This window comes from Tupaia chinensis, unplaced genomic scaffold, assembly GCF_000334495.1.
Source record: "Tupaia chinensis unplaced genomic scaffold, TupChi_1.0 Scaffold000354_1, whole genome shotgun sequence".
Lineage (NCBI taxonomy): Eukaryota > Metazoa > Chordata > Mammalia > Scandentia > Tupaiidae > Tupaia > Tupaia belangeri.
Window position 1 is genome coordinate 1,568,525 of NW_006159849.1, and position 25,900 is coordinate 1,594,424.

At 41.0% G+C, this 25,900-nt stretch overlaps 1 protein-coding gene across 5 annotated transcripts in view; it reads left to right on the top strand.

The window, feature by feature from the left end:
* The first annotated feature begins 4,890 nt into the window (after positions 1-4,890).
* The window catches only part of GLIS3 (GLIS family zinc finger 3), a 550,468-nt gene continuing 529,458 nt past the window's right edge, over positions 4,891-25,900 (top strand). Inside the window, exons 1-2 of one of the 5 annotated variants that reach the window (XM_006152427.3) lie at positions 4,891-5,527; positions 21,022-21,507. In XM_006152427.3, the coding sequence (XP_006152489.1) occupies positions 21,120-21,507 (388 nt within the window). In that variant the 5' untranslated portion in view covers positions 4,891-5,527; positions 21,022-21,119. Of the gene's footprint in view, positions 5,528-6,847; positions 6,931-21,021; positions 21,508-25,900 lie in introns of those variants that run through there. The other 4 variants (XM_014589326.2, XM_006152430.3, XM_006152428.3 and 1 more) reach the window with 4 other exon arrangements.

A 25,900-nucleotide genomic window follows, 5' to 3' on the forward strand; every position in this document is an offset into this window, starting at 1 on the left:
CCATGCCCCTAAAAAGGAAAAACCCCCCAAAAAAAAAAAAAAAAATACACGTAAGCAAATTGTTAATGCTATTCACCATCTCTGAAAGTAGGGAAACCACTCTTTCTGTCTTATTCATTAACCCATTCATTCAATTAGCATTCATTACTTACTAGTGCTCAGTACTACTTCTAGGCCTTGAAAGGCTTAGGAAGAAAAAGTAAGTTACAGGCATTAGAGAAATTATAGAGAAAAGTTAAGGATGAAATAGCATCTTGACCAGGTAATTAATTTTACAACATCATGTATTAGTGGCCGATATGGATATTAAGAGACAAAAGAATAGCTGACTGCTTATGAAACATTTCATAAATCTGTGTATTTATTCTGATCATAAGCTCTTTGTAAGTGTACTGTGTAATAGGTGAAGAAATATCCCATTAATATTTTTAGAATTCCAAGTACATTTCATTTGAGTCTATCTAAAATAGGAAGAAAAATGTATAATGAGAAAAGACAGAGATATTATTTAGAGTAAACTATTTCACATTATTGGTCAGCAGTGTTTAGAATGATACAACTTAGACTCTGATTTATAGTTTTGCCTCTAGAAAAGATGTCTATTGTTATGAATGTAATAGATGTAGGTAAGAATTTTTGAAAGTTGCAGCACTGACGTATAAACAGGAGCATCTGGGCTGACCATATTTGTGGCAAATTAGAAAAATCAGTTTAAGTTTTATTAGGGTATCAAACACTGATAACATAATGTGAAATTTTCTGCATTCCACTATTTGTGCTATTTGCTCAGGAAGGTAAAATGGAAATTTTCCATCTTACACATTTAGTTCCCCTCTTGAAGTTGGCAAACATTGACTTTTTCCACTGTATTTCTATATAACTGGACTCTTGCCAGCCTGTGTGTGTCTGCATGAGTGTGTGTGCGTGCGCATTAGTAGTGAGGCATACTATCACTGGTGCTGTTAGCCCAACTTATCTGCATTTCGGAGTTCAAACTTATTTCCCTCTGTGGGCATTTTATAGGAGTAGATTTCTGGTTATAGATAGTCCTTTGTAGGTTTGTAAATGATCTGTTGTCAGATCACTCAGACTGACACAGATAAACTTCCCCTGAAGTTTTGCACTCAGGATACTGCTTCTGGGAATGTTCCATGGCTATAGCTATGAGATCACCAACATTTCTGTTTTGTACTCTAGCTTTGCCTGAGCAGCTACACAGGATCTATGGCTTTTGTACTGTTTCTGATATGATTCCTTCACTTGGGTGATTTCCTTCACTTGTCGATTCTCTCAAGTCCAGCTCAAACAGCCAAGCTACTCCATGTCACATAGTAGAAAATTATTCCTGCCTTCTCCACACTCCCTGTACACTTCATCTGACATCAATTACAAGATACCTGCACTCTACACACCTGTAGGATGCTCTGCACACATCTATGGGGATCATGATCACTCTGTAGAGCAATAATATTTTAAGAAATGGGTGTTTTTAGACTGGCAAGCCTGGTGCTGTCTCTGTCACTCTTTAACTATTGACTGAGCAGTTCAATTTCCATGCTTCTAAATAGGGGATTGGTAATGATCATTTCATGATTGCTTTAAAAAATAGATAAATAAATATACTTAAGGAGTCTCCATTTCTTGGGGGTTTGCTATAACCAAGCACTGGGTGAAAAGCTTTATGTAACATAAAGTTGGTACGCCGATGAGTGTTAATTCTTTTGGTCCTAATTCTTGGACTGAGTAGATACTCACTGAATATTTCTCAGATGAATGAGAACTGAACATGAGCTGGCAGCAGGGCCCTGTCTGCTGAGTCAGCTGCCCTGAGTCAGCGGTTGAGGCACACACAACATAGGTCTCTAGAGAGGGAAGATACTGACTGAGTTGCAGTTCCCACCTATCCGGCTAAAGGACTGCCATGGCGTGATTCCTAAACATGATGGTGAGCTCGTGGGGAGGGGAGAGTGTCACTTCTGAACTACATTATTTCCTTTCCCACTGTCTCTCTTGACCCTCCCCTCCCCACCCCTGCTGACCAGTGCAGATCAGAAGAAGTGCAGATCTCATTCTGAGTCACCCAGGGTTGTAATTGGTAGCACTGCACATTTGCTATATCCCATGGAATACAAGGGGCATTTCTTGGCAAAACAAAAGAAAAGAAAACAAACAAACAAAAAAACAACTAAATCACATAAGCACTGTATCTATTAGTAGTGCTAAATGTCTGAGGACGTTAAAAGGTTCATGAAAATGACACCTCAGTGGGCCCAGCAGATGGCATAATGGTTGGATCACTGAACTCCCATGTAGTCAACTGTGGTTCAAGTCCTGGACCTGGTGGCTTAAAACTCACACCAGGCACATGTGCATGTGTGCTCAAAATCCTGAGAGCACAATGGAGGAGAAGATATTGCAGCGTGGCTGTCCCCCTGTGGGTGATTCCTAGCTTTCTATCTCTGTGTTTCTCTTTGTCTCTCCCATGAGCACATGCAACCTATAGCAAAAAATTTCTCTTAATTAAAAAAAAAAAAAAGAGAATCATACTGCAGTAAAATGACATTTCCCACCCATGGACTCTTACAGATGAAGAGAGTTTTGGGGATCTCCAGGTCAATGATTCATAACATTCCCAGTGTTTTATGTCCATGAGCCATTGATTAAAGTATTAGCATTATGGGGTATAGCATTATTTTTTTTCTTTTACAGCTAAGCTAGTCCCATCAAGTGAGAAGTTTTGAAAGCTTTTGCAAGCCCCTAGGATACCATTTCACACGTCAAAACCATGGTATTTGAAACGATATTTGAGGGACCTTAGAAAGGTTTTTCATAGCCTCCACCCAGGCTTGACTTGTTCTTAGGAAGCAGTTGTCCAGCACACGAGTCTGATGAACAGAATTTCCCATGATGCATTAGAAGGCCAGAGTCCCCATCTTGCTCTGCCCCTGAAGGCTGGAGTTAATGAAGAAGAGTTTTTATGTGAATGTCAGGCATGTTGCAATAACTAGCCACAATGGAATAGTCATGGCAATTTCCACCACTTGGTTTCTTTGTTTTTGTGATGTTGCTGCATGCTTCATTTTATGAGTATTTTCTTTTCTTATGTGTGGTTGAACCCATCTATTGCCATTTTGGGCTTGGATACTTGTATTTAAAAGTATCCAAGAACAGAGGGAGAAACTGGAAAATTGACAGGATGACATATTATTTCCCTCCCCCCACTTCTGCTGACAGATATTCTGCTGACTAATATTGTGATGCGTTTGTGTCTTAAGGAGAAGGAAATGAAGATTATAATGAGGCGTAAAAAAAGTATTGTGAAAACTTGAAGACTTTTTTTTTTTTTTTGTTAGTGTGTATGTACACTCACCAGGGAGAGAGAAAGAGAGGGAACATGAGGGATAGCAAGCCCTGCAGTGGGGCATGGTCACACTGCAATCCCATTTTCTCCATTTCTCCATCCATTCAGGATTTTAGGCACACTCCTGGGGCCAGGATTCTAACAGTAGCTGACCATGAAGGATCCAGCTCCCAATGCATGGCTGTTAAACACTGCTATGGAATCAGCCCGACATGGGTTCTTTTGGTGATGTAAATATCATGGATACAGACCAAGTCTAGTAATACTCCTGCCAGAATATGATTAAGTGGAAACTGCCAACAATCTTTTCAATTTGGCTATCTGGGCTAAGTCACACGTGTCTTTGGGCACTGCTAAGTTCATCATAGCATTTATTACCTGAATGTGACTTTATATTTCAATGAGAACAGTAGGACAGAATGGAAGGACTGGTGAAATAAGGGCAAAGAATTATCTCACCGCAGAAGGGCCTACTTGGAGAGTCTATGTGCCTTACATACATTGATTCCCAAGGTGGAAGTCCTTGCATCTGGGGTGACATATGTGGGGAACTAAATGCATGCTTTCTGGGGACAACTTTCTGAGGGCTCTGATCAAGCCAAGCAGAAGGGCTGGGGGGAGGGGGAGTCACATCTTAGGTGGGGAGTGAGGCTGAGGATGTTGAATTATTATTATTATTTTTTTTGAGAGAGAGGGGTTTTGCTATAGGGCGCGTGCACTCGCCAGAAAGACAGAGACAGACAGAGACAGAAAGGGAGAAATCACCCCCCAGGGGAGATGGCCATGCCGCAATCCCTTCTCCTCCGTTCTCCTCTCGGGATCTTGGGCATGCACGCACACCCGCCCGGCGTGAGTTTTAAGCAACCGGGTCCAGGATGCGAACCGTGGTCGACTACATGGGAGTCCAGCGACATAGCCATTAAGCTAACTGCTGGTTCCAGGATGCTGAATTCTTAAGGAGAACGTGCCACTCTGCAGATGTGACATATTAAGAGAATGTGCCTTCACTCCTAACAGCCTGTGTTCAGAATCTCACACCCTGTAACACTTCTGTCACCTTTGTCTCATCCCTGCCTATTTGAAAAGATGCCAAAGGCATCCTTCCTGCTCCACCTATCCAGTTCCCAAGTTGTCATGTGCATCCAATCCCTTATATTAGAGACTCTATTGCTGTTTGTCACTTTCTAGTTTCTACTCTCTACGCTCTCTAGTTTCTACTCTCTTCATTCCCCCCCTTCCCTTTATGATTTGACATCAAATTCTGTCGAAAAGCTGACACTTTTTCATGTTTAAAAAAAAGTTCAATAAATAAGGCCAGGAAGGAGGCGAAGTGTCTCCTTGCTGTTACCCTGTTCTGGAGTTCTTCAACTCCCAGGCGCAAAGGAGGGAGAGTGTGTGCGTGAATGCGTCGAGAGGGAGACACAGTTCGGCCTTCGAATTGGCCAGCCTGGTGACCAGCAAGCCCGCCCCCACCTCTTCCCCTCCCCCTCCAGCGCTCACACTCAGGAAGCAGCTGGCTGCAGGCCGGCCCGCACGGACGCACACATCCACACTCCTCTCCGGGCCGCCTCCCTCCCTTCTTTCCCGTCCCCTTCTCTGCAACCGCGTCCACACTGCGCCGCCTGGGCAGCCCAGAGCGCGGCGCGCAAGGGCACGGGCGCCGGGGCCTGTCCCTCCTCCCCCAGCCCTCCCTGCACCCCTGGTTCGCGGCCGTCTGGGCTCACATCCCGGGTCCCCCGACGGAACCTGCGGACAGCAATTAGCCAGCATCCCGGCCGGCCCCAGACGCAGCCCCCCAGCCCAGGACGAGGATGGGCAGGACAGGCGAGGCACTAAGTCGCAACTCAACTTTTTAAAAACATGATTTGTGTGTGTATGTGTGCAGCGGGGGGAAGGAGCTGATGCTGAGGGTCCGGCCACCCCCCTTCTGCCTCCTCCTCCCGCTGCCGCCGCTGCCCTCGCAGACGCGCGCGCACACACGGCACTTGGGCCGGGTTTCCGCGCTCCGTCCCCCGGCTTGGATGGGAGTTTTCATTTCCGAAGGCTGCGGAGCCCGTGGAACCCGCTGAAGGGCTACAACCCCGCGCCGCCTGCTGTCACTAGCGCAGGCTGGCCGCGGGAAGGGACCCGCACGCCGGGCTTTGTTGTGGAAATCCCGGTTACCTGGTAAGTGGATGCCATAGGAACTTTGCTCGCTGGCGGGAGACGGGGAGAATTCAGGCGCCTGAGACTGGGGGGAGTTAAAGCTCAGAGACGCAAACTGGGATTAGAAATAGTTTTCCACGCGTAGCCGGCGGTGTTTGCGCGGGTTTCAGGATAGCGCACCCCACCCCCAGACTCGAAGGGATTCGCCGGGATAGACGGCGACAGTTAAGTTAGAACTCAAGCCCTGTCCTTGCCAGTTGCCTGAGAGTGCCGGGTGAAGACGGAAAGGAAAATAATACGGCTTTTAAAGTTTCGCTAATTAGGAAGTTTTTGGTCCCGGTTTTCCTTTTAAGCTACAGGTTCCAGGGCCACAGAATCCAGGCACGTTACAGGACGCACGGGCATGGGGCACGTCCCCCGCCGAAGCAAACTTTGGTGAAGTGGGAATGGATGGGGTGACGTGAGGTCTTTCGCGCACACATGGGGTTGTAGTTGCCTTTCAAGTTCCACGTGTTGGTGGAGCTCCACGAAGGCTGTTTTCCACCCCTGTGCCTCGCCCTCACCGGTGACCACATGTTCTGGGGGGGGTCCTCAGGTTGGAGGTCCGTATACCAGTCGCGGGGACCAGTCCCGCGACCCGCAGCCACTCGGGTCTATAACTGGAATCTCTCCCGCCGCAAATACGCAGACGCTTTCAGACGCGAACACTCCCCGCCGGGTTCGTCACCTCGCGTTTACATTTTTATGGGGCTCGACAAAATGTCAGCACTGTTTGGAAAATGTCTCAGTCTCGGAGACTTTGCCCTGCGCATGGCTCCAGTCCCTACAAATGACCCTGTGTGTATTTTGAAGTCGGCCCGGGCCGCTCGCTGGAAAGCGTGAGTGAGCCGCCGGCTCTCCCCTAGACACACACCTTGCCCCGAGCGACAGTCCCAAGTTACTCACTGGAGCTGACAAGTCACCTCGGGGACAAGGAAGTCACCCAAGTGTCTGGAAATCTTGGGCCTGGCAGATTTGTCATCCTAAGGATGATTCAATTAGATACCTGGAGGGGGAAACTTTGGGGAAAGGTTTCTGGCCCCGCGAGTCGCAACCCCTCCGACTGTGGGTGTTCCGGAGGCGAGAAGCGAAAGCAGACCCGAGGGCTCGGAAGCGAGCGCGGCATGCGCGGCGGGCGCTCGGGGCCAGCGTGCGGAGGCGGCGTTGCACAACAGGAAGCCAGCACGAGTTTGTTTTGTTTTGCTGCGTTCACTCGCTCGCCGACATGGCCGAGGGTTAGGGGCGGAGGCGGCGGGGGAGGGACGGGGGCGCTTGCGCGCGGCCCCCGCCGGGCCCTGTCGCCTCCGCCTCCGGACCCGCCCCAAGCTCAGCGCCTTGGAGCCCAGGGGCTCTGGCCTCCGACCGCGACCGATCCAGCTAGTGCGGTAGGGAATCCATAAGGGCTGCCCTCGTTCAGCCTGGCTCCTCACCTTTCTCCCCCGCCTGCTGGCCCGCTACAGCTTTCTTGCCCACCTCTGAGCCGGAGTGGTCCCGCCCCCCTCCGGAGCTAGGCCTCCCTGGCTTCACCTTGGCCTTGACCTCTGGATCATCTAAACCCAGGTCTGGGGGTCTGGGAACTCCTTCTGTAATCCAGGGAGCAGGGTCCAGAGGAACTGGGCTCCTGCAGTTGTGGCCCCTTTTTATAGAGAGGAAGGCCCTACACCTCTCCCCGAGTCAACAAAGCCACCTTCTTCTAGGACATCATGATCTCCTAAGGGTTGGGACTCGGGGAACCCTGGCGACTTTTGCAGTTCGTTCTAATGGACCAGTTAATTGCCTTTAGGTCCTGGGACCGGGAATCTCAAAGACATACCATTAATACTAGAGGGGACCTTGAGGATCACCTACAGATGAGGAAACTGAGCCCACAGAAACTTTAGGCACTTTGCCCAAGGCCTGACAGCTAGTTGTCAGACTCAGTTCAAACATTTAAGGTTCCTGGTTCAGAGAACATTTCTTGGCCCAAAGATGAACTTAAGACTAATGCAAAGTCTTGTTCTGTCCCCTCTGAAAGCTTTGATGAGTCATGATTTCTTCCTTGAGAGTTAGCCAGACGTCCGTTTCCCCCTGTCTCCTTCTCCACTGGATCTCCCTTTTTAGACTAAACTGGGGAGCTGTTTTGTTTTTGTTTTGCAGAATTGATTTGTGTTGGTTCAGATTTTCCTATTCCTTCTCTTCTCCCTTCTCCAAGTTTACTCCCAGTGGTGCTGCATGAAGCAGGTGTAAGCTGTGAAAGTTTACACAAAAAGGCTCTTCCGGAAAAGTCTGAAGCAATTTAGAGACTGGAGAGTATGATATGTTATCTTTGCAGTTGAGAACACAGTAAAGTTTAAGTATCATCTTTAAATGTACTGATGTCTTTATGTATTTTTAGTAGTTGTCTGTGCAGCCAGATAACTCTAGCACTACCTTTGACAGGTGGGAGACATTTCTTTTCCAGCCATTTCCAAAACATTTTTCCTTATGGGTAGTTTGTTAATTTCCTTCCTCTGTTGATCAGAAGACTAAGCAATCCTTGAATGTAAGCAGTTAAATTTAACCATTGCAGTAACTCCTTCTCCTTGGTTTGATTTAGGCCAGTTTTCTATAGCATCTTTCCTCTCATCCCTTGACTCCACTCAAGGTCCTTCATAGTTAGGTTGTCAGAGGTTGAATACCTGGGTCTGCTTGGTTTCTAGGAAAGGCCACCTTTGTGAAGGGAGGTAGAATCCAAGGTCCCCCTAGTGGGGGAAATTTCTACTGGGCCAAAATAGGTAGGTGGGAAGGTTAAATAATAGCAAATTAATATTTTGTATTAGCCCTACCTTCTTGAAATGGCAGAAAGTGGTCTTTCCATCTTTTCAGAAAGAGCTCAGTGTTTTCAAGTGTTTTGTTTCTTTTCTTTTTTTTTCTTTTTGCTGAGTGTTCTTTCCTGCTAATAAATTAAGCCTGAGGACATTCTTTCTACTCTCATATTGTAGTCATTGATCTTTGGTGTTGGAATGTTAATTTGCAGTTTGGCCAGATTATAGGAGTATTTAAGAAAGTGACATCTCTTGCACCCATTCCTAGAAAAGTCATTGCTGCTCATTTCCTCTGTCTTCCTAATTGTTTCCTGTAGAGGGTGTTATAAATAAGGTGAAAATACAGGACTTAGCTTTTTAACTTTTCCCTGATTCATAGACTCAACCCAGACTCGGAAAAAAGGCACATAGGGAATCTGTGCAAGAGCATGTTACCCTTCTCATTTGACGAAAATGAGACGTAGCACACAACCTTCATGGTGACATTAGTATGTATGACAGTTTAATTAAGAGATGCCCAACTTCTAAGCTTTCCTAGTTTCCCACTTACTTTAGGCAGGGTTAACACAAAAGGCAAATTTTTTAAAATTGAGATTAAATAAAGTATTCTTAGAGAAAAGCACATGTCCTTAAGTGTGATGAAGTTTTACGAACTGAACATACCCGCGTAACTAGCATCCGTATGCTCAAACAGAACGTTACACATGTCCCAGAAACAGCTCTCATACTCCATTCTGGTTACTGCCTTTCCCCGAGGTATCTGCTGCCCTGACTTCTAACATTCTATCAGTTCTGCCTGTTTTATTTTTTTAAATTATTACTATTATTTTTGCTTTTTAAATTACCTTAGGTAAATGAAATAACTCATAACTCAATATATACTTTCAAGCCTGTTTTTTTTTTTTTTTCCTTAACATAACAGCCTTTTAGGAGGTCACATAATTTGGATTCTCTTTAAAGATGTTGGAAATAGTTTGACTTGCAGAGATTAATTGGTCAGACATTACTTAATGTAATGAATTTAAGAAAAAAATGCCATCTTCATATCCTAATGGCAATCTGGTTAGAAAGAAGGAAGATTCCAGTGAAATGTCTAGTATGACATCAGTGTAGGGTCAAAAGGGGAAACTGGGACCAGCAGTTAGCATAATGGCAATGTTGCTGGACTCCCATGTGGTCAACTGCTGTTCAAGTCCCGGACCAATGACTTAAACTCACGCAGGGTGCGTATGCGTGCCCACCCACCCAAGATCCCAAGAGGAGAATGGAGGAGAAGGGATTGCAGTGTGGGGAGTGATTTCTCGCTTTCTGTCTCTCTGTCTCTCTTTGTCTTTCTGGCAAGCTCATGCACTCTATAGCAAAAACCTCTCAAAAAAAAAAAAAAAAAAAAAGGCAACCTGGAATCAGCAAATGGTGTAATGAATGCATCACTGGACTCCCACATAGTCAGCTGCGGTTTGATTCCCAAACTGGTTGCATGAAACTCATGCCAGGCACTTTTGCTTGAGTGCCCAAAATCCGGAGAGGAGAATGAAGGAGAAGGGATTGCAGTGTGGCCATCCTCCCCCCCCCCAACCCCCCCGGGGGGTGATTTTTCACCATCTGTCTATCCATCTCTCTGTCTCTCTCTGGCGAGCATACATGCCCTATGGCAAAAATCTCTCGGAGACCAGTAGTTGGTGTAATGGCTATGTCGTTGGACTCCCATGTAGTCGACGGTGATTCAAGTCCTGGACCTGGTGGCTTAAACTCATGCCAGGTGCATGTACGTGCGTGCCCAAGATGGCTATCCCCCCTCGGGGCGCGTGATTTCTTGCTTTCTGTCTCTCTGTATCTGTCTGTCTTTCTGGCAAGGGCAAGTGCCCTATAGCAAAAACCTCACCCCGACCCTCCTCCCCCAAATATCTCTACAGAAAAAAAAAAAAAAAGGAAAACCTAGAGAAGCTCCTACCAGGCAACCCAGAATACCCTTGCCAATCCTTTGTGAAGGCTAGCAACCCTCACAACAAAAGAAGAGCCCTTGCTCATTACTGAATTATCAGTTTTGCAGCGTTTAGTTAGGATTTTTTGGTTCACCATTATGCCAAGATAAAGGAAAGAATATCAGTGCCTGTCCAGAAGAGTAGAATGGAACTTCCATGTACTATATCCTACTAGAGAGAGGAATGGACGAGGAGGAATAGACTGAGAAATATGTAACTAATTAAACTGGTTCTACCAGCCATACACAGCATGGGATTCATGATTGTATGGTCATATCTCACTTACACTGTATCTATTCAGACAATAAGTAATAAGTACAGGATAGGATACCACATTTCACTTACACCATATTTTTCATTTTAAATATTAGTACAGTAGGAGCAATATAAATGTAATAAATGTGTGTGAACATATAAATCTTGTATAAGAATATATATGATAAATATAGTGTGAAGATATAAATATATAGCTATATGAAGTATAAAGCAATCTAGGAACATGTAAGTTTTGGGGAGAGTTCAAAGATAAATGAGATATAAACCCAAATCTTTATGAAATTAGAACTTAGGGAGATGAAACGTAGGTAAATAACTATAATGTGGTATCGAAAGATACAGAATGTTAAGAGAGGTGTGTGGAGTGAAATATTTAATCAGGTCCTTTTATGTACTAAGCACGAGACCTGCATTTTCTCATTTACTGCTCTGTAATATTATGAACTAGGCACAATAGTACAATTAGCCTCCTTTTACCGGTCAGAGATGTGGAAACAGAGGAAGGATTAGGGAGGGACTGAAATGAGTATTTGGGATAGGCCCGAATGTTGAGTAGGATCCAGATTTGGGGAAAGAAGGACAAATGAAGAGAGGAAAGACCCTTGAGGTAGACTCCAAGTCTGTAGGATGAACTAAAACAAGGATCCAATCATGTTCCACTTGGGAATAAGATCAGCGAATTTGTCTGTTAAACTTGAATTGTGGATGCTCTAAGCACCTGAGGACAGACTTGAGACAGAGAAAGTTGGCGGGCTTTCTTTAAGGCCAAGAATGGGTATGACTGTCCATCCTTCAGGTGCAGCAAGCCTCGCAGAACTGCAGGTGGGCAGAGAAAGTCACAGTGCCAAGTCAGACTGTCCTATGCTCTTTGATAAAGAGATGAGACTTTCAGAATATCAGTGATTTCTGAAGTTCTGAGCCAGGTTCATGAAGTTTCATTTCTAGGCCTGCTGAGTAGTTACACAGAAAACTAGCCAGATGCCAGGACTACGTATGAATTCTTGTTATTCTTGTGTGTGAAGAAATGGATTAATGTTTTCCCAACCTTTTCAGCATGACCAGTAGATTCCACTTCTGTCTGTAATTGACTGAGTCATTCATGGAGGGTTTTTTTTTTTTTAAATTTTTAATAAATATGTTGTCATGTTGGTTAAGGGCCTAGTCATTGTTGTGGACATTCATACTTCTGTGGTGATGTCAGTGAACACTATTTAACTTGTATAAAACTTCTGTCTACTAACAGCTAAAAATAGTTACGTTGGTCACTTTTCAGCAATAACTGCACTGGAGGAAAGAAATCACTCAGTTACACGTATGATAGGGACAGTTTAATATGCTTGGCTATTTGGTTTAATGAGTGATACATTTTATTTCTAGAATCTTCCATCGGTAGAGGTTTACTATGATTTTTAGCTTTGACAATAGCTACTTATGGGCTATTTGGATAAAATACATGGATTGAGTTAGTTATACAGAATAAATGAAAAAGAGTGCTTTTCTCGTTTGCCATATTTTACTACCTGTGTACATCCTGTGTGAGAATGGTGTTTTGTTTTGTCTTTTGTTTTGTTCTTAATTTTTTGAAAGAAAAATCTTCAGTCCATTATTTTGGATTTATGTTTCTGAAGAGGAAGCCTTTGTGTCTCAAACCATGGCCATGTGGTACTTACTCTTTGCAATTCAGGTAATTAATTCGGTGGTGACATCATAGAGAACGTGTTCGTTTTTCCATGGCAAATTCCTCTTCTCAGGCTCTGATGGCTAACTCATATTGAGAACACATTTTGAAAACTAAGTTCTCAGAGACAGTTCTGCGTTAAAATTTTCTCTCCTCAGCATTGTAAGAGTGGGGTTTTATTATAGGAAAAGACATCTACCCTCTGTAATGAGGAAGATATAAAACTGTCATTCCTGATTCTGATTCTGTTAGCCAGCTGATCAACTATTATTTGTTGTACACAATCAATGGATATTTATTGAGTAAAAGTCACAGCGAAGGATAGCTGTGGTAGAAATGCGGCTTTGTATTACTTAATCCTTATTTTTAAAAATAATGCTAAAAATGTCATACTTTTCGTTTCTGCTACATTTTATTTTTACTGTTCAAGTCTATATCTACAGCTGTTTTTTGTACGTCCTTGGGTAGGCACATGATCTAAATGCTTTTATAACAGTGACTTTTATACTGTTTTGTCTGTGAACCACTGTGACAGATTTTTCATCTTATCTAGAGCATCCTATATACATACAGATGTGCACACATACCCACCCACAAATAAGTATCATCTATTAGTAGTAATCAATATCTTTGATGAACTTTGATAGCTTCTATGATTATTATTTTAGACAGGATCTCATATGCTAGGATATGCTTGCCTCGCCCTCCCAAGTCGCAGTGCCTGCTAGTATGTACTACTGTGGCTTAGGTCCAGAGGCTTCTATTTTATTCTAGCTGGCTCTATCTTACTAGAAAATGCTTTTTAGGTTGAATAGGACTACCAATGGATTATAACCACTCTGAAAAACACTGTTTTAGGGAGAGTACTTTGTTTAACATAGATCTAGGAACTTACAGCATATTTATACTTAAATGGTGCCAGTGCATAAGACCACAGCATGGTTACCTTTCAGAACTTATTTATGCTTGTCTTAAAAAAGTTTTTTTTTTTGGTTCCAAGTTCATTCTCATTTCAGGTGATGACTCAATAGATCCCTAATTAAACTCCTCTCCCTTGCCATTTTTGGTTGGGATTCAGTTTTCTAGGCCTTTCTGTACTCAATGATGAGTTAATGACTGAGGCAAAGTAAATGAAACACTTCAAAGTAATTACTACTAATAGTAGTGACATTTAGTAAACTAGGAGGATTTGAGAGTTATATAGATGCACTGAAGTGTGGAAAGTGGATTCTGAGAGAGGTTATTGAGCTTCTAATATTGCCCTCCAGCAGTATTTTCCTGAAGGTTCTGAATTTCTTGCAGTGACGTCTAATCAGTATCATTGTGTGGTAGTGTCTCAATGCTGCTTCTGGTTTTTAAGTTAGGATTGACTAGAAGTAAGTCCTTAGAGCTCTTTTCGTTTTTCTCTTATCTTCCTTTCCTTGGTGTCCTGTCCATATTTATTACCCATAGTTTGAATATCATCCCAATTAATTTAAATTTAAAATGGCATTGCCAGAGGTTTCATGCCATAAGCTTAGGAAAGATTATTTTCATTTTTGAGAAAATTTTATAAACTATAAAAATAAAAGTTAAAATATGTATATCCCTAGATAGCTAAGGGTTTAATTCTGGAGATGAAACAGTCAGAGTTTCTATTAAATAGCATCCAGAGTGTTCATTGTACCCTTGAACGGTATGGAGATTAGAGGCATTGACCTCCACTGAACAGTTGAAAATGTGCATGTAACTTTTGACTTCCCCAGAATTTAAGTACTTATAACCTACTGTTGACCAGAAGGCGTACCAATAACATGAGTGGTTGAGTCACACATAGTTTGTATGACTTATATGATGTACTGTGTCCTTACAATAAAGTAAGCTAGAGAAAAGAAAATGTTATTAAGAAAATCACAAGGAAGAGAGAATACATTTACAGTGTGTGTTGAAAAATATCTGTGTATAAGTGGACGAGTGCAGTTCAAACCTGAGTTGTTTAAGGATCAACTCTGTTATCTTTTCTGAGAGGTCTTTGGAGGAATGGTCTTGGCTCTTTGGAGGGAACACTAATTTGACCTTATATTTTTAATTGTTATAACTCACAATAAAACCTTATTGTTTTCTTTTTATTGGTGATGATACTGCTTGAGTATCATCTGTACATCTTCGTATTCAGAATAATATGCTAATATTCATAGAATTACCAGCACTAGACTTTGGCAGTACTCAAGGGAACAGGTCCACGCATACTAGTTACTAGGTGTAACTCAGTTTCTGCTGCACGTCTTGGTAACGAGGAATTTTCTCAGCTCTTTTTCTATCTAACTTCTCTTGGAGGTTCTGTGAACTTGTCATTTTCACTGAATAAAGTTATGAAACCACAGAAATGATCATCTTGTTGTGGGTTACTTTATCATAACATAGTACCCTCCAGTTTCAATTTAGAGAAATGATATTGTACACATCCAATACATTTCCTCTATATCTTCCAGCTTCACAGGCACATGTTTGCACTTTCCTCTTGTTAAAATTGCAGACAAGAATAATTTTGATTTATTGGTGACATCTAATATAGCTGTGTTTATATTGTTGCCAATAAAATGACTTACATGATTGGTTTTTGTTTATACAATCTTTTCTGAGGAGTCAGTCACCTGTGTTAGGACAAGGTACATTCTGCTTTATTAAAATGAACTCCTGAGATCTAAGAACATTCAGCTCTATCTGTCCTTGATTGAATTGCAAAATGTACTTCACACTGCAGCCGTGCATGAGAATAACTTATATTACCTATCCATAAGCTTTTCATTTCTATGTTCTTTCTAGTTACAAAAGCTGTCACAAGAGAAGCCCATGGGAAGAGCATGGGCCTATTAATGATCAAGGCAGCCGTTGAAAAGACTGCGTTAATGAAATTACACAATCATTAACCCAAAGGGAAAAAGTAAAAAGAATCAATAAAAAGTCTATTTTAAATAGCTTAGACGTATTGTATGTAAGAAGCAGACTCGGGAGCAGTTGGCTGACCAGTATTTTGTACCTCATTATCAGGTTTTCTCATGCAGGGTAAGAAATGCTTGTGGCATAAGGAATGGAAAATGTAACAAAGGCTAAATGTAGCCTAAGGAAATGAAATGATGTATGAAAATTAATTATTAACTGGCTCATCAGATGAATTATAACTCTAGATGAGTCCATTAATGGTATTTACTAAGAAAGGGCTTTTGGCTGTAAATAGGCATTATGGAACTTGTATTTTTGGAATTCTCTTGAATGGATGAGTTAACATTGCTTTTTGTTTGTTTAGTTTTTTAATCCATGAGGGACAGTGCTTGGAGTCTTGAGTAGAAAGTATAATCATGATTTTATATTTTGATTAAAGTCATACTTTTCCAGAAAATTAGTGGAATTAGTAAATGGTTTTGTGCCTTAGTTTCCTATGGGGCTAGTAGGTGATCTCCTCTCTGACCTGATTCACAGGAGTGTTTCAAGAGTTTGAAAGTGATCAAAAGGAAAGATTTATTAACTCTTATGCTGACTTATATTAGCACATTTTCATTGTGTGAACCAATGGGATATTAAAAATCTAAATATGTCATCATGTCAGATCCAAAATACCCTAAAGTTATATACCTCTGGATGCTCTTTTCCTTTTCTTTCCTTTTCTTTTCTTTTTTTTTTTTTTTTCCTTTTGGTAGTTGGTGGCAGAGTATTTGGGTGGAGGACAGAGGAGAAAATAGATGCTGGAGAATTTGATCCAAATTTTTAAATAGAAAGGTGATCTTCCAATGGAATCTACCACTTAGGTTTTGATACTGATTAGTTATAATTTTACTTATTTGGTAGTGTGTAAATTTAATTCTGAAGTTCATTTTTCATGGTTAATGTGGCCTTTCAACACATTGCTGGTGGGGGAGCCTTCCGATCAACTTTTGCTTTGGAGGAGTCAATAGAAGTTATTATTATTTTTATAGCTTCTATGTCTACCTAGTCACCCTACATTTAAGTGCCATAGGTTTAACTCTACATATATATTCTTTATGGTAGTAAATTGGTTGTTAGAAAAATCTAATCTAAACGATTTGGAATAAGAAAATGTCAAAGACACTTAACCACTATGGTGGACTGACCTTGTAGCATAGTGGTTAAGTGTCTTTGAAATCTCCTCCCCCCACCTCCATTGCAGTGCCTTGAAAAAGCATTCTCAGTGGGATGTGATCAAGCCACCATCCTTTTTCCTCCATTTCTCTAGCCCGATGGGATTTGGAGCACACACACATGTGCTGTGACTCTATGAGGGTGTGTCTTTCTTAAAAGTTGGTAGTTTATTCCATTTTGTTACCAAGTGCACTTAGAATTATATCTTAATCATTTACATTCTAGTGTCTAATGCTTGAAAAATTGGTTGGTATAACTAATGTGAAAACTGATGTAGTAAGCACATTTTCACATATACAGTTTCTTCTGTTTCTGTCTTGAGGCTGGATTTGCTCAGTTCACATGCCATTGACCTATTGGTTTTTCTTTATGGTATTAATCACCTTACTTTCTGGCTGCTGCTTTTTTAGTAATAAAATTTAAGTACATTTTGTTGTTGTTTTTACTTTCAACCTAAAGCTATTTAAAACAGGAGTGCAGTTTATTAAAAAAATAAAATAAATATTCAGTCCAAGGCAGGCAGGTGTGAGTGCCTGATACTTAATTAAGTTCTCAGTGCTTTAATTATTTTTCCTTCTTGCAGACTCACCTTCTTAATGATCACGCCTAATGCTAAGTACCTACTTATGTGTTTTTATCCAGATTTTTGATGAGAATTCCTGCTTGTATATGTTCTTGCTGCCAAAAATGACTCCTTTATTTTTAAAAACCTGGAAATGGGCACAGTCTGAAAATCTGCAGACACTTGTCACTTGAACCATGGTCTTAGTGACTCATATTTCCAGTCTTGTGGGACAATTATTCATTTAAAAAAAATGCCAATATGACATAGTTCTTTTGCCCTTTTTTTTTTTGTACTGAATAAGCACTTTTTTGTGCAGTATTCAGAGCACTAAGAAAACACTATTTTATCAATGAGTGGAGAAAAGATGGCTGATTTTATCCAGCAAAGCACAGAGACATTAAAAATGACCCTTGCTTTTGATCAACCAATGAACGAATCAAAAACTAGCTGGTAATACACTTAAGTTTTCCTACATGGACACAACCCAAAAAGACATTGCAAATTTTCCAATATTAAAATATAATCTTAGAACTGATCCGATGTCAGGGTCTGTTTCTTATTATATAAACAAACTTAAAAGGATGACCTGGACTTATCTGTCCATTCATGAGCATTGAGTGGAGGGAAGGGCAGGATGAGACCTGACATAGAGGAATTCTGTTGGGTGTTTCCTAGGACTACATGGCACAACAGTATTAAATATCACACACTGTTGGGGTTCTTACCAAAATGCAGCATTGGTAAAAATGAAGAAGACATTCCAAACTTTATGTCATTTAACATTCCTCAACATAAGCACACATAATAAACTTTGAAGATCGTATAGTGAGTGCTCGACTTGAAAATTTAATATTTTTATTTTCTAAAATAAAACAAGTGAAAAAAACTTCACAGAAAGATTTCCCTCCTTGGTATTCTTTCTTTGATGATTTTCAGAGTCATTTTATTTGGGGGTTGAGTAGAAAATACTTGTCTATGATCTTGAGTAGGTCACGTAGAAAAGTAGGAATCATCCAGTTGAGGCTATCTGATTACTCCTGCTTTGTACTCAGTCCTTACTTCCTGTGTTTGTTCAGTTTTGCCTTCTTTCCACGACTAGCAACTCTACGTAAATGACAGATTGTGATCATGTCTATCATACATTTGGAGTAGTGGCTCCAACAGGGCACTTAGCCACCTCATTGCATACATTTTGGGACTCCTTTGGTCCAAAGAGGTAAGAGTCTTCCTTAATGATTTAGAACCATGGAGTACTGACACCATCACATTTGGGTGGATGATTATATCCTATGGTCAGTTCAGCTTTTCTCGTGGTTCTCCCTTTGCTTCCTTGGTGGTAGGAAGCTTCTTGGGACTATGGTCAATTTACCTTATATGGTGCCTGGGGAACATACTGGACTGCTCACCTTTAAAAGGGCTTGTTTTTTCCCTTATGCTTTCCATAATGAATTTTATGTAACCATTTTTTTCTCTAGGATCTTAATGGAAAGTTAGTGGTATTGATTCCGTTTCCATCCCTATAACTCAAGATCAGTATGGATCCAGTGTACTGTGAATATTTTGATTACAGTCACATGCTGCTTAACAGCAGAGATATGTTCTTATTTATTTATTTTTTTTAAGAGATTTTTTTGCTATAGGGCGCGTGCGCTTGCCAGACAGACAGAGACAGATATAGAGATAGAAAGTGAGAAATCACCCCCCGGGGGGGGGGATGGTCATGCTGCAATCCCTTCTCTTCCATTCGCCTGTCGGGATCTTGGGCATGCACACACAGGTGCCCGGCGTGAGTTTTAAGCCACTGGGTCAGGGATGCAAACCGCGGTCGACTACGTGGGAATCCAGCGACATAGCCATTATGCTAACTGCTAGTTCCCGAAAGAGATATGTTCTGAGATAAGTGTCTTTAGGGAAATTTGTCACTGTGTGAACATCATAGAGTGACCTACACAAACCTGGACCTAGGATAGCCTACTTATACCCCTAGACTGTTTTGAATAGCCTATTGCTCCTGGGCTATAAACCTGCACAGCATGTTACTGAACTGAATACTGTGGGCAGTGGTAACACAATGGTCAATATTTGTGTATCTAAACATAGAAAAGATACAGTAGAAATACAGTATAAAAGATAAAGCATGACACACCTGTGTAAGGCACTTACCATGAATGGAGTGTGCAGGACCAGAGTTGCTCTTCATTAGTCAGTGAATGAGTGGTGAGTGAGTGTGAAGGCTCTGGATATTAGCATACACTCTGTAGACTACATGCACATTGAACAATTAAGCTACACTAAATTTTCTTTAAAAAATTTCTTTCTTCAATAGTAAATTGACCTTACTTATGTAACCTTTTTACTTTATAATCTTTTCAATAAAACACAAAATTTTCTTTTTTATAGTCTATAAGTTTTTTTATTAAAATTAATTTTTTAAACATTTTGTTAAAAGGCATATGTGCTTGCCAGAGAGAGACAGAGACAAAAAGAAAGGAAAAGTGAGAAATCATTCCCCAGGGAGGATGACCATTCCACAATCTTTTCTCCATTCTCCTCTCAGAATTTTGGGTACATGCGCACATGTGCCTGGAGTGCTTCTCAGGTTGCTAGGTCTAGGACTTGAACCGTAGAGTTGGCCTTGTGGAATCCAGTGCCTTACTCACCATGCCACCTGCTGGCCCCAAGATTTTTATATTAATTACGAAAATTTTAATTAAAAACTAAGAACAGACACACATAGTAGCCCACTCCTACACAATGTCAGGATCATCAATATCACCATTCACCTCCATATCATGTCTCATTGGAAGGGTCATGATGAACAGAACCACACAAAATTAAATCAAGCATAAGAGAAAATGATGCAATCAAAAGACATAGTAAACACAAGTTGTATGAGGCTGCTTCTGGTATAATACAGCATACTGTTTGACAATAAACATTTTTAAATAAGTAGAATGAGTATACTCTAAATAACCATAAAAATATAGTAAACACATAAGCCAGTAACAGAGTTATTATCATTATAGAGTATCATGTATTATTGCATAATTTTATGTGCTATACTTAAAAAAAATTTTTTTCTTTTAGATTTTTGCTAAGGGCACATATGCTTGCCAGAGAGACACAGAGAGAGAAAAAGACAGAGGGGAAGTACAAAATCACCCCCTGGAAGCGGAGTGTGATTATGCCACAATCCCTTCTCTTCCATCTCTCTTTTTGGGATTTTGGTTATGTACTCACACACGCCCAGCATGTTTTTCAGGCTATCAGGTCCTAACTTGAAATGCATAGTTGGTCCTGTGGTATCAAGCCACCTTAACTTCAATGCCACCAGCTGGCCCATGTCTGTGCTATACTTTTATATAGCTAGCAGTGCAGTAGGTTTGTTTACACCAACACCATCACAACTATGTGAATGCATTGCTTTATGACAGTGATAGGCATTTTTCAGCTCCACTATAATCTTAAGGGACTACCATTGTATATGTGGCCTGCCATTGACCAAAATGCTATTATGTGGCACATGACTATATATTGATGTATGAAAACTTGGTGAGTTTTATCTTTTGTAGATCTAGGGACTAGAGAAGATTTCTCTTAAAGTAACAACCAGAGAAAGCTTAAAGTCCCCATAACTTCCTCTAGAAGCCACGTCTGCTTTGTGTTAGTTGACTGGAACCTTAGAAGCATTGATCTCACAGCTAATTAAGGTGCTCTTGAGTTTCTTAAGATCTACTACAGTGAAAGTGCACTAGAATGGGTGACTCCTCTAGGGAAGATTTTGGAAGCTGGCACCAGTAGGTTGGTTGGGGTTGCCAAGAGCACTGCATTGAGAAGGGCTCAGTGGCAAACAAAACAGTGCAGTGGTCCATAATCCATATCTGTCACGAATGCAATGGGGAGTATTCTTGCCAACAAGCCCATTTGATGACCCTCTACAGGAAAGGCCATGTCACTAAGAGTACTTCTTTCCTTTCTGATATGAATGCTATTAGTCACTGTAACTTATTTTCATTTTTACTCTTAAAAATGCCTGCATTTATTTTTTTAAACAGGCTTATAACCCAGACCATGGATAACTTATTGGACTTTGCCTGAAAGGAGTCATTAGTGCCATTGGATATTTGACCATCCTGGCCACAGGTTTTTCAGAATGAATGGAAGGTCATGCAGCATGAGTCTCCACCGGACTTCGGGAACCCCACAGGGGCCTGGGATGGTCAGTGGCCAACACATTCCTCCCATCCGAGCCCACTTGGGGACTCCTGGCCCCTCTTCCTGTGGCAGCACACCAAACCCTGCTATTGGAAACTTTGCTAACAGCCTCCACCTCAAGATGCCCTCAGGAGGAGGGATGGCCCCTCAGAACAACATGGTTGAGAGTCCCATCCATCTGCCCGCCTTGAGCCCCAGGAGACAAGTGCTCACCAATGGGAAGCCGAGATTCCAGGCCACCCAGGCTGGAGGCATGTCAGGGTCACATACTTTAAAGCCAAAGCATCAGGAGTTTGGAAGTCCTTTTCCTCCAAATCCTGGGAAAGGTAGGAATGACCACAGTGGTATAAATGCTGTTATGAATGTGTGACACTCCATGGAGCTGTAAAACAGAGTGGAAGATAAGATAGATTAGAAATAGGGAGATAGAGTGGGTGGTGTGGGGGTGAATGGCAAGGGCAAGTGTAGCAAGATCTGGCCATCTAGATGCATGAACTTTGCCTGGCTCACTGGAGTCAGAAGTCTGCAGACTATGGATGGGAGCTAATGGGAATTGTTATTATGCTAGTGCTAGAAGTGCTAGAAGAAAAATGGTGTTCAGAAGGAAAAGGATGAAAAAGAACTGTTAACCAATTTAATGAGGAACCAGTACTTATAAATAAAATTATTTTAAGAGCAAATCTTATACTTTTTATAATATAGCTAGTAACAAGAGGGAAGCAAGCTAGAAGAGAATAGTGAAAAGATGTATTTTGTGTTTGTGGAGAACTAGAGTGTCTGGTTAATTTGAGATGCAGCAAGAATGTACTTTCAATTCAGTAGTGTCCTGAATTACCATATATTTTAAATGAAAGAATAATTGTTGGGGAATAGGAATTATTTGATGGCGTACTCTCCAGAAACTGATGTTGACTTAATGAGGTTATATTGTAGATATAGAAAAAGAAGATGTATTCCATGTAAATATATGTAAAATAGCACAATATTATATTCCTTACGGTATTTTTAGCTTCTACTCTTAAATGTTTATATTAAAAGTGCTTACACCCACAAATAGAATTACTGGCAGCCTTCCGAATAGCCACTCACCCAGTTAATTGAGGTGAATAATGATTTATATCAGGCAAGTAGCCAAAAAATTGTTTGTTTTAGTGTCTGTGTATTTCTGTGTATGGAGAAGTTGGTATAAGTGAGCAGATTAAAAAAAAAACACACACACACACAACAACTCTAAGTGTAATGTAGCTTTTTTATTTTCATCTTTCTTTTTTACTTATTTTATTTTTGGTCTAGGTTTGTTTTTGAGTGGTTTTACTTCTTAGAGGTACTGTTTAGTATAGGAGAAAGTTTCCCTGGAGATTACATCCAAAATAGTTCTGTCATCGTAGGGTTGCTGTGTTCATGGCCTGGCAAGCTAAGTTACTTCATGTCCAACTCCGATATTTGGATTTTCAGGGCTGAGGCCCTGTAAAATCTTTCAGTTTACGCTTGACTGGTGAACTGTAGCTTATTTTTATAGGTACTTGTGTTTGCAATCCTGATTGCCAATTATAAGGGTGATAATATTAATAACTTGATTTATTATATCATAACTTAGCATATGTCAGGAACTAGGGTAAGTGCTTTTCAGTACATATCTCATTTATCCCTCATAGTAGCCCTGAGTTGTATGCTATGGTTGCTTTAACTGATAAGGAAACTAAAGTCTAGAAAGAATAAGTAACTTCAGAGTTACCAGCCAGTAAGGAGTTTGGGAATATTACTTGATGGTGACCAGAAGTCCCTAAAGTACCTGAAAATGCTTCAGGTACTTTAGGGACAGTGAATTCTCAGGGTCAACCCATCTTAAAATGCACGGGAAAAAATAGTGCTGCTTCCTGACTCTCTATGTGGCTTTCTGGATCCTTGTTCAGCTTCCCACCTTGCAGTGCCTGTTGTGGATCTGTGTGATTAGGGCATGCATGGGCACAGACAAGGGGTTGAGGACACTGTATTATTTTCTCTCTTGTCCTGGGAGCTTGGATACTATCAGTGGTGGATGGTATGACAAGTGGCTGAATAGGTTCCTTTCAGACCTTGGTTGACAGTTTCTAAACTAAGCCAAAATAGTTCGTTAAAAATGATGATCTGGGACTGTTAAGAACTTTATCTGATCATCTAGTCAACAAATAATCCTTGAGCATATATTATGGGTGAGCCACAGTGCTGTTTTTGTTTTGTTTTGTTTTAAGAGAGGTTTTTAATATAGGGTGCGTGCGCTCACCAGAAAGACAGAGAAAGATAGAAGATGAGAAATCATCCCCGAAGCAGCAGGGGTGGGGGATGACCACACCAAAATCCCTTCTCCACTTTCCTCTCAGGATTTTGGATATGCACACACAGACGCCCGGCATAAGTTAAGCCACTGGGTCTGGGACTTGAACCGTGGTTGACTACATAGGAGTCCAGTAACACAACCATTATGCCATCTGCTAGTCCTGAGCCACTGTTCTGAAGATACAGTAGTCGATAGACTTAATCCATGGGGGCCAGCAGGTGTCATGATAGTTAAGGCATTGGACTCCCACAAGGCTGACTGCAGTTGAAGTCCCAGACCTGGCAACTTGCTTCCTCTCTCTTTCTCTCTCTCTCTTTGGTCAAATTGAAAAAAAAAATAGTGATAAAATAAAATAAAATAATTCTTTCAAAAAAGCAACCAAAAAAGTATAGTCCTTATTCTCAAAAAGTAGGAGAATTCAGAAAAATGTGCGGTTAAAATGAAGCATAGCAGTAGTTTGAAACCCAGACCTGACAGCTTGCATTCTCTCTTTTTCTTTCTCTTTCTCTGTGGTCAAATTAAAAAAATAATAATAACAAATGGAATTAAGTAAATAAATCTTTAAAAAAATAAAATGAAGCACAGTCAGAGTTTTGATTGAGCTATGCTCAGAATGATATGGCAGCATAAAAGAGGGGTTCCTGTCCTGTGTTTGATAGGTACATCTGGGAGGAGAGTAGGCAAATACCTGAAGGGTAAGGAGGTAGCCTTATAGTCACTCAAAGGGTATGTCCTGTGTGTGTATGTAAAAAGATTAGTGTATGGGATTAGTCCCCAAATCTATAGGTTAAGTTGTTAAACTGGAGACTCAATCTGAGTCTGAAGGCCTAAGAAGCAGGGGAGTTGATGGTGTAGTTTCATTCAAAGTCCAGAAGACTTGAGACCCCGGAAGAGCCTATGTTTCAGTTTGAGTGTAAAGGCAGGAAAAAAAGCCAGTGTTGCAGTATAAAAACAGTTAGATAGGAAAGAATTCTTCCTTATTGGGAGAAGGGCTAGCCTTTTGTTCTATTTCAGCTCTGAACTGACTGGGTGAAGATCACCTGCATTAGGTAGGGCTTTAATTCATCTACTGATTTAAATATTAATCTCAATCTAAAACACCCTCATGTAAATATGCAGAATAATATTTGACCAAGTATTTGGGTACCCTGTAACCCAGTCAAGTTGATGCATGAGATTAATCATCACTGTGGGATATTAATGGAACAAGGTGTGGTTTACATGGTGGTTAAGAAAATGGATTTTCTAAACTTTGAGAATGATTATATTAACTCTCAGGAATGAAATGGAGCAGTGTACAGAGAATATAAGTTAGGAAAGATTGTCATACAGACAGGCAGGCATCTTGACTTGAAGACTGGAGAATAATGGCAGCATTTACTCAAAATATCTAAAAAAAGATGCAACCCAAGCATCCATTGATGGATAGGTGGCTAAACAAAATGATGTATATGCTCATAATGGAGTATTATTAAGCCTTAAAAAGGAAGGAAATCCTGATGCATGCTGCAACATGAGGGGACATTAAAGAAATGCTAAATGCACTAGTTACAAGGGGACACTTGTGTGATTTTTCTTATGTGAAATTCCTGAAATAGCTAAATTCATAGAAACAGGAAGAATAGTGAGTGGTTGCATGAGAATTAGGGGAAGGGATGATGGGGAGTTAGTGTTTGATGGGTGCAGAGTTTCAGTTGGGGAAGATGAAAAAGTTCTGGAGGTGGTTAATGGTGATAGTTGTACAACAGTGTGAATGGACTTAATGCCACTGAACCATACACGTAAAAATGATTGAGATGATAAATATTTTGGTAAATTTATTTCCTCAGTGAGAGGGAGAGAGAAAGACAGATGACAGACAGACACACAAAGAAAGCTCAAGAGGGTTCTCATGTCTCAGTCCACCCTAGCCCAGTCAGCCAGGTTCATGGACATTCTTATGCATACCCATTGTGTACAGGGAGACTTCGGGACATGAACCTGGGACTATCCCATGTGGGTTCAGCATTGCAGAGTATTATGTTACCTCTGCGCCACTGTGGCTAGCCAAGATGGGAAATTTTGTCCCATGTTTATTTTGTCATAATTTTAAAGAAAGCAAGCACTAAGTGAAAATCAGTGTGGATCAGGAAATTAGGGTAGTGGTTTAAGAAATAGCAGAGTACATAACTGGAACACACATCCCCTTAGTAATTGTGGTTATTTAAGAATGCAATAAAATATTATTTTTCTTTTAATTTATATGTATTTTTTTCAAATAACGAAGAAATTGTTAGTACATGAATGCTATTAAGGTGTTGATACCTAACTTCTTAATAAACAAAGCTGTTAGGTATTTTTTTGGCTTAGGGGCACCATGAAAAAAGTTACTGAGATATTAATGTCCTGAGTGAAAACATTTG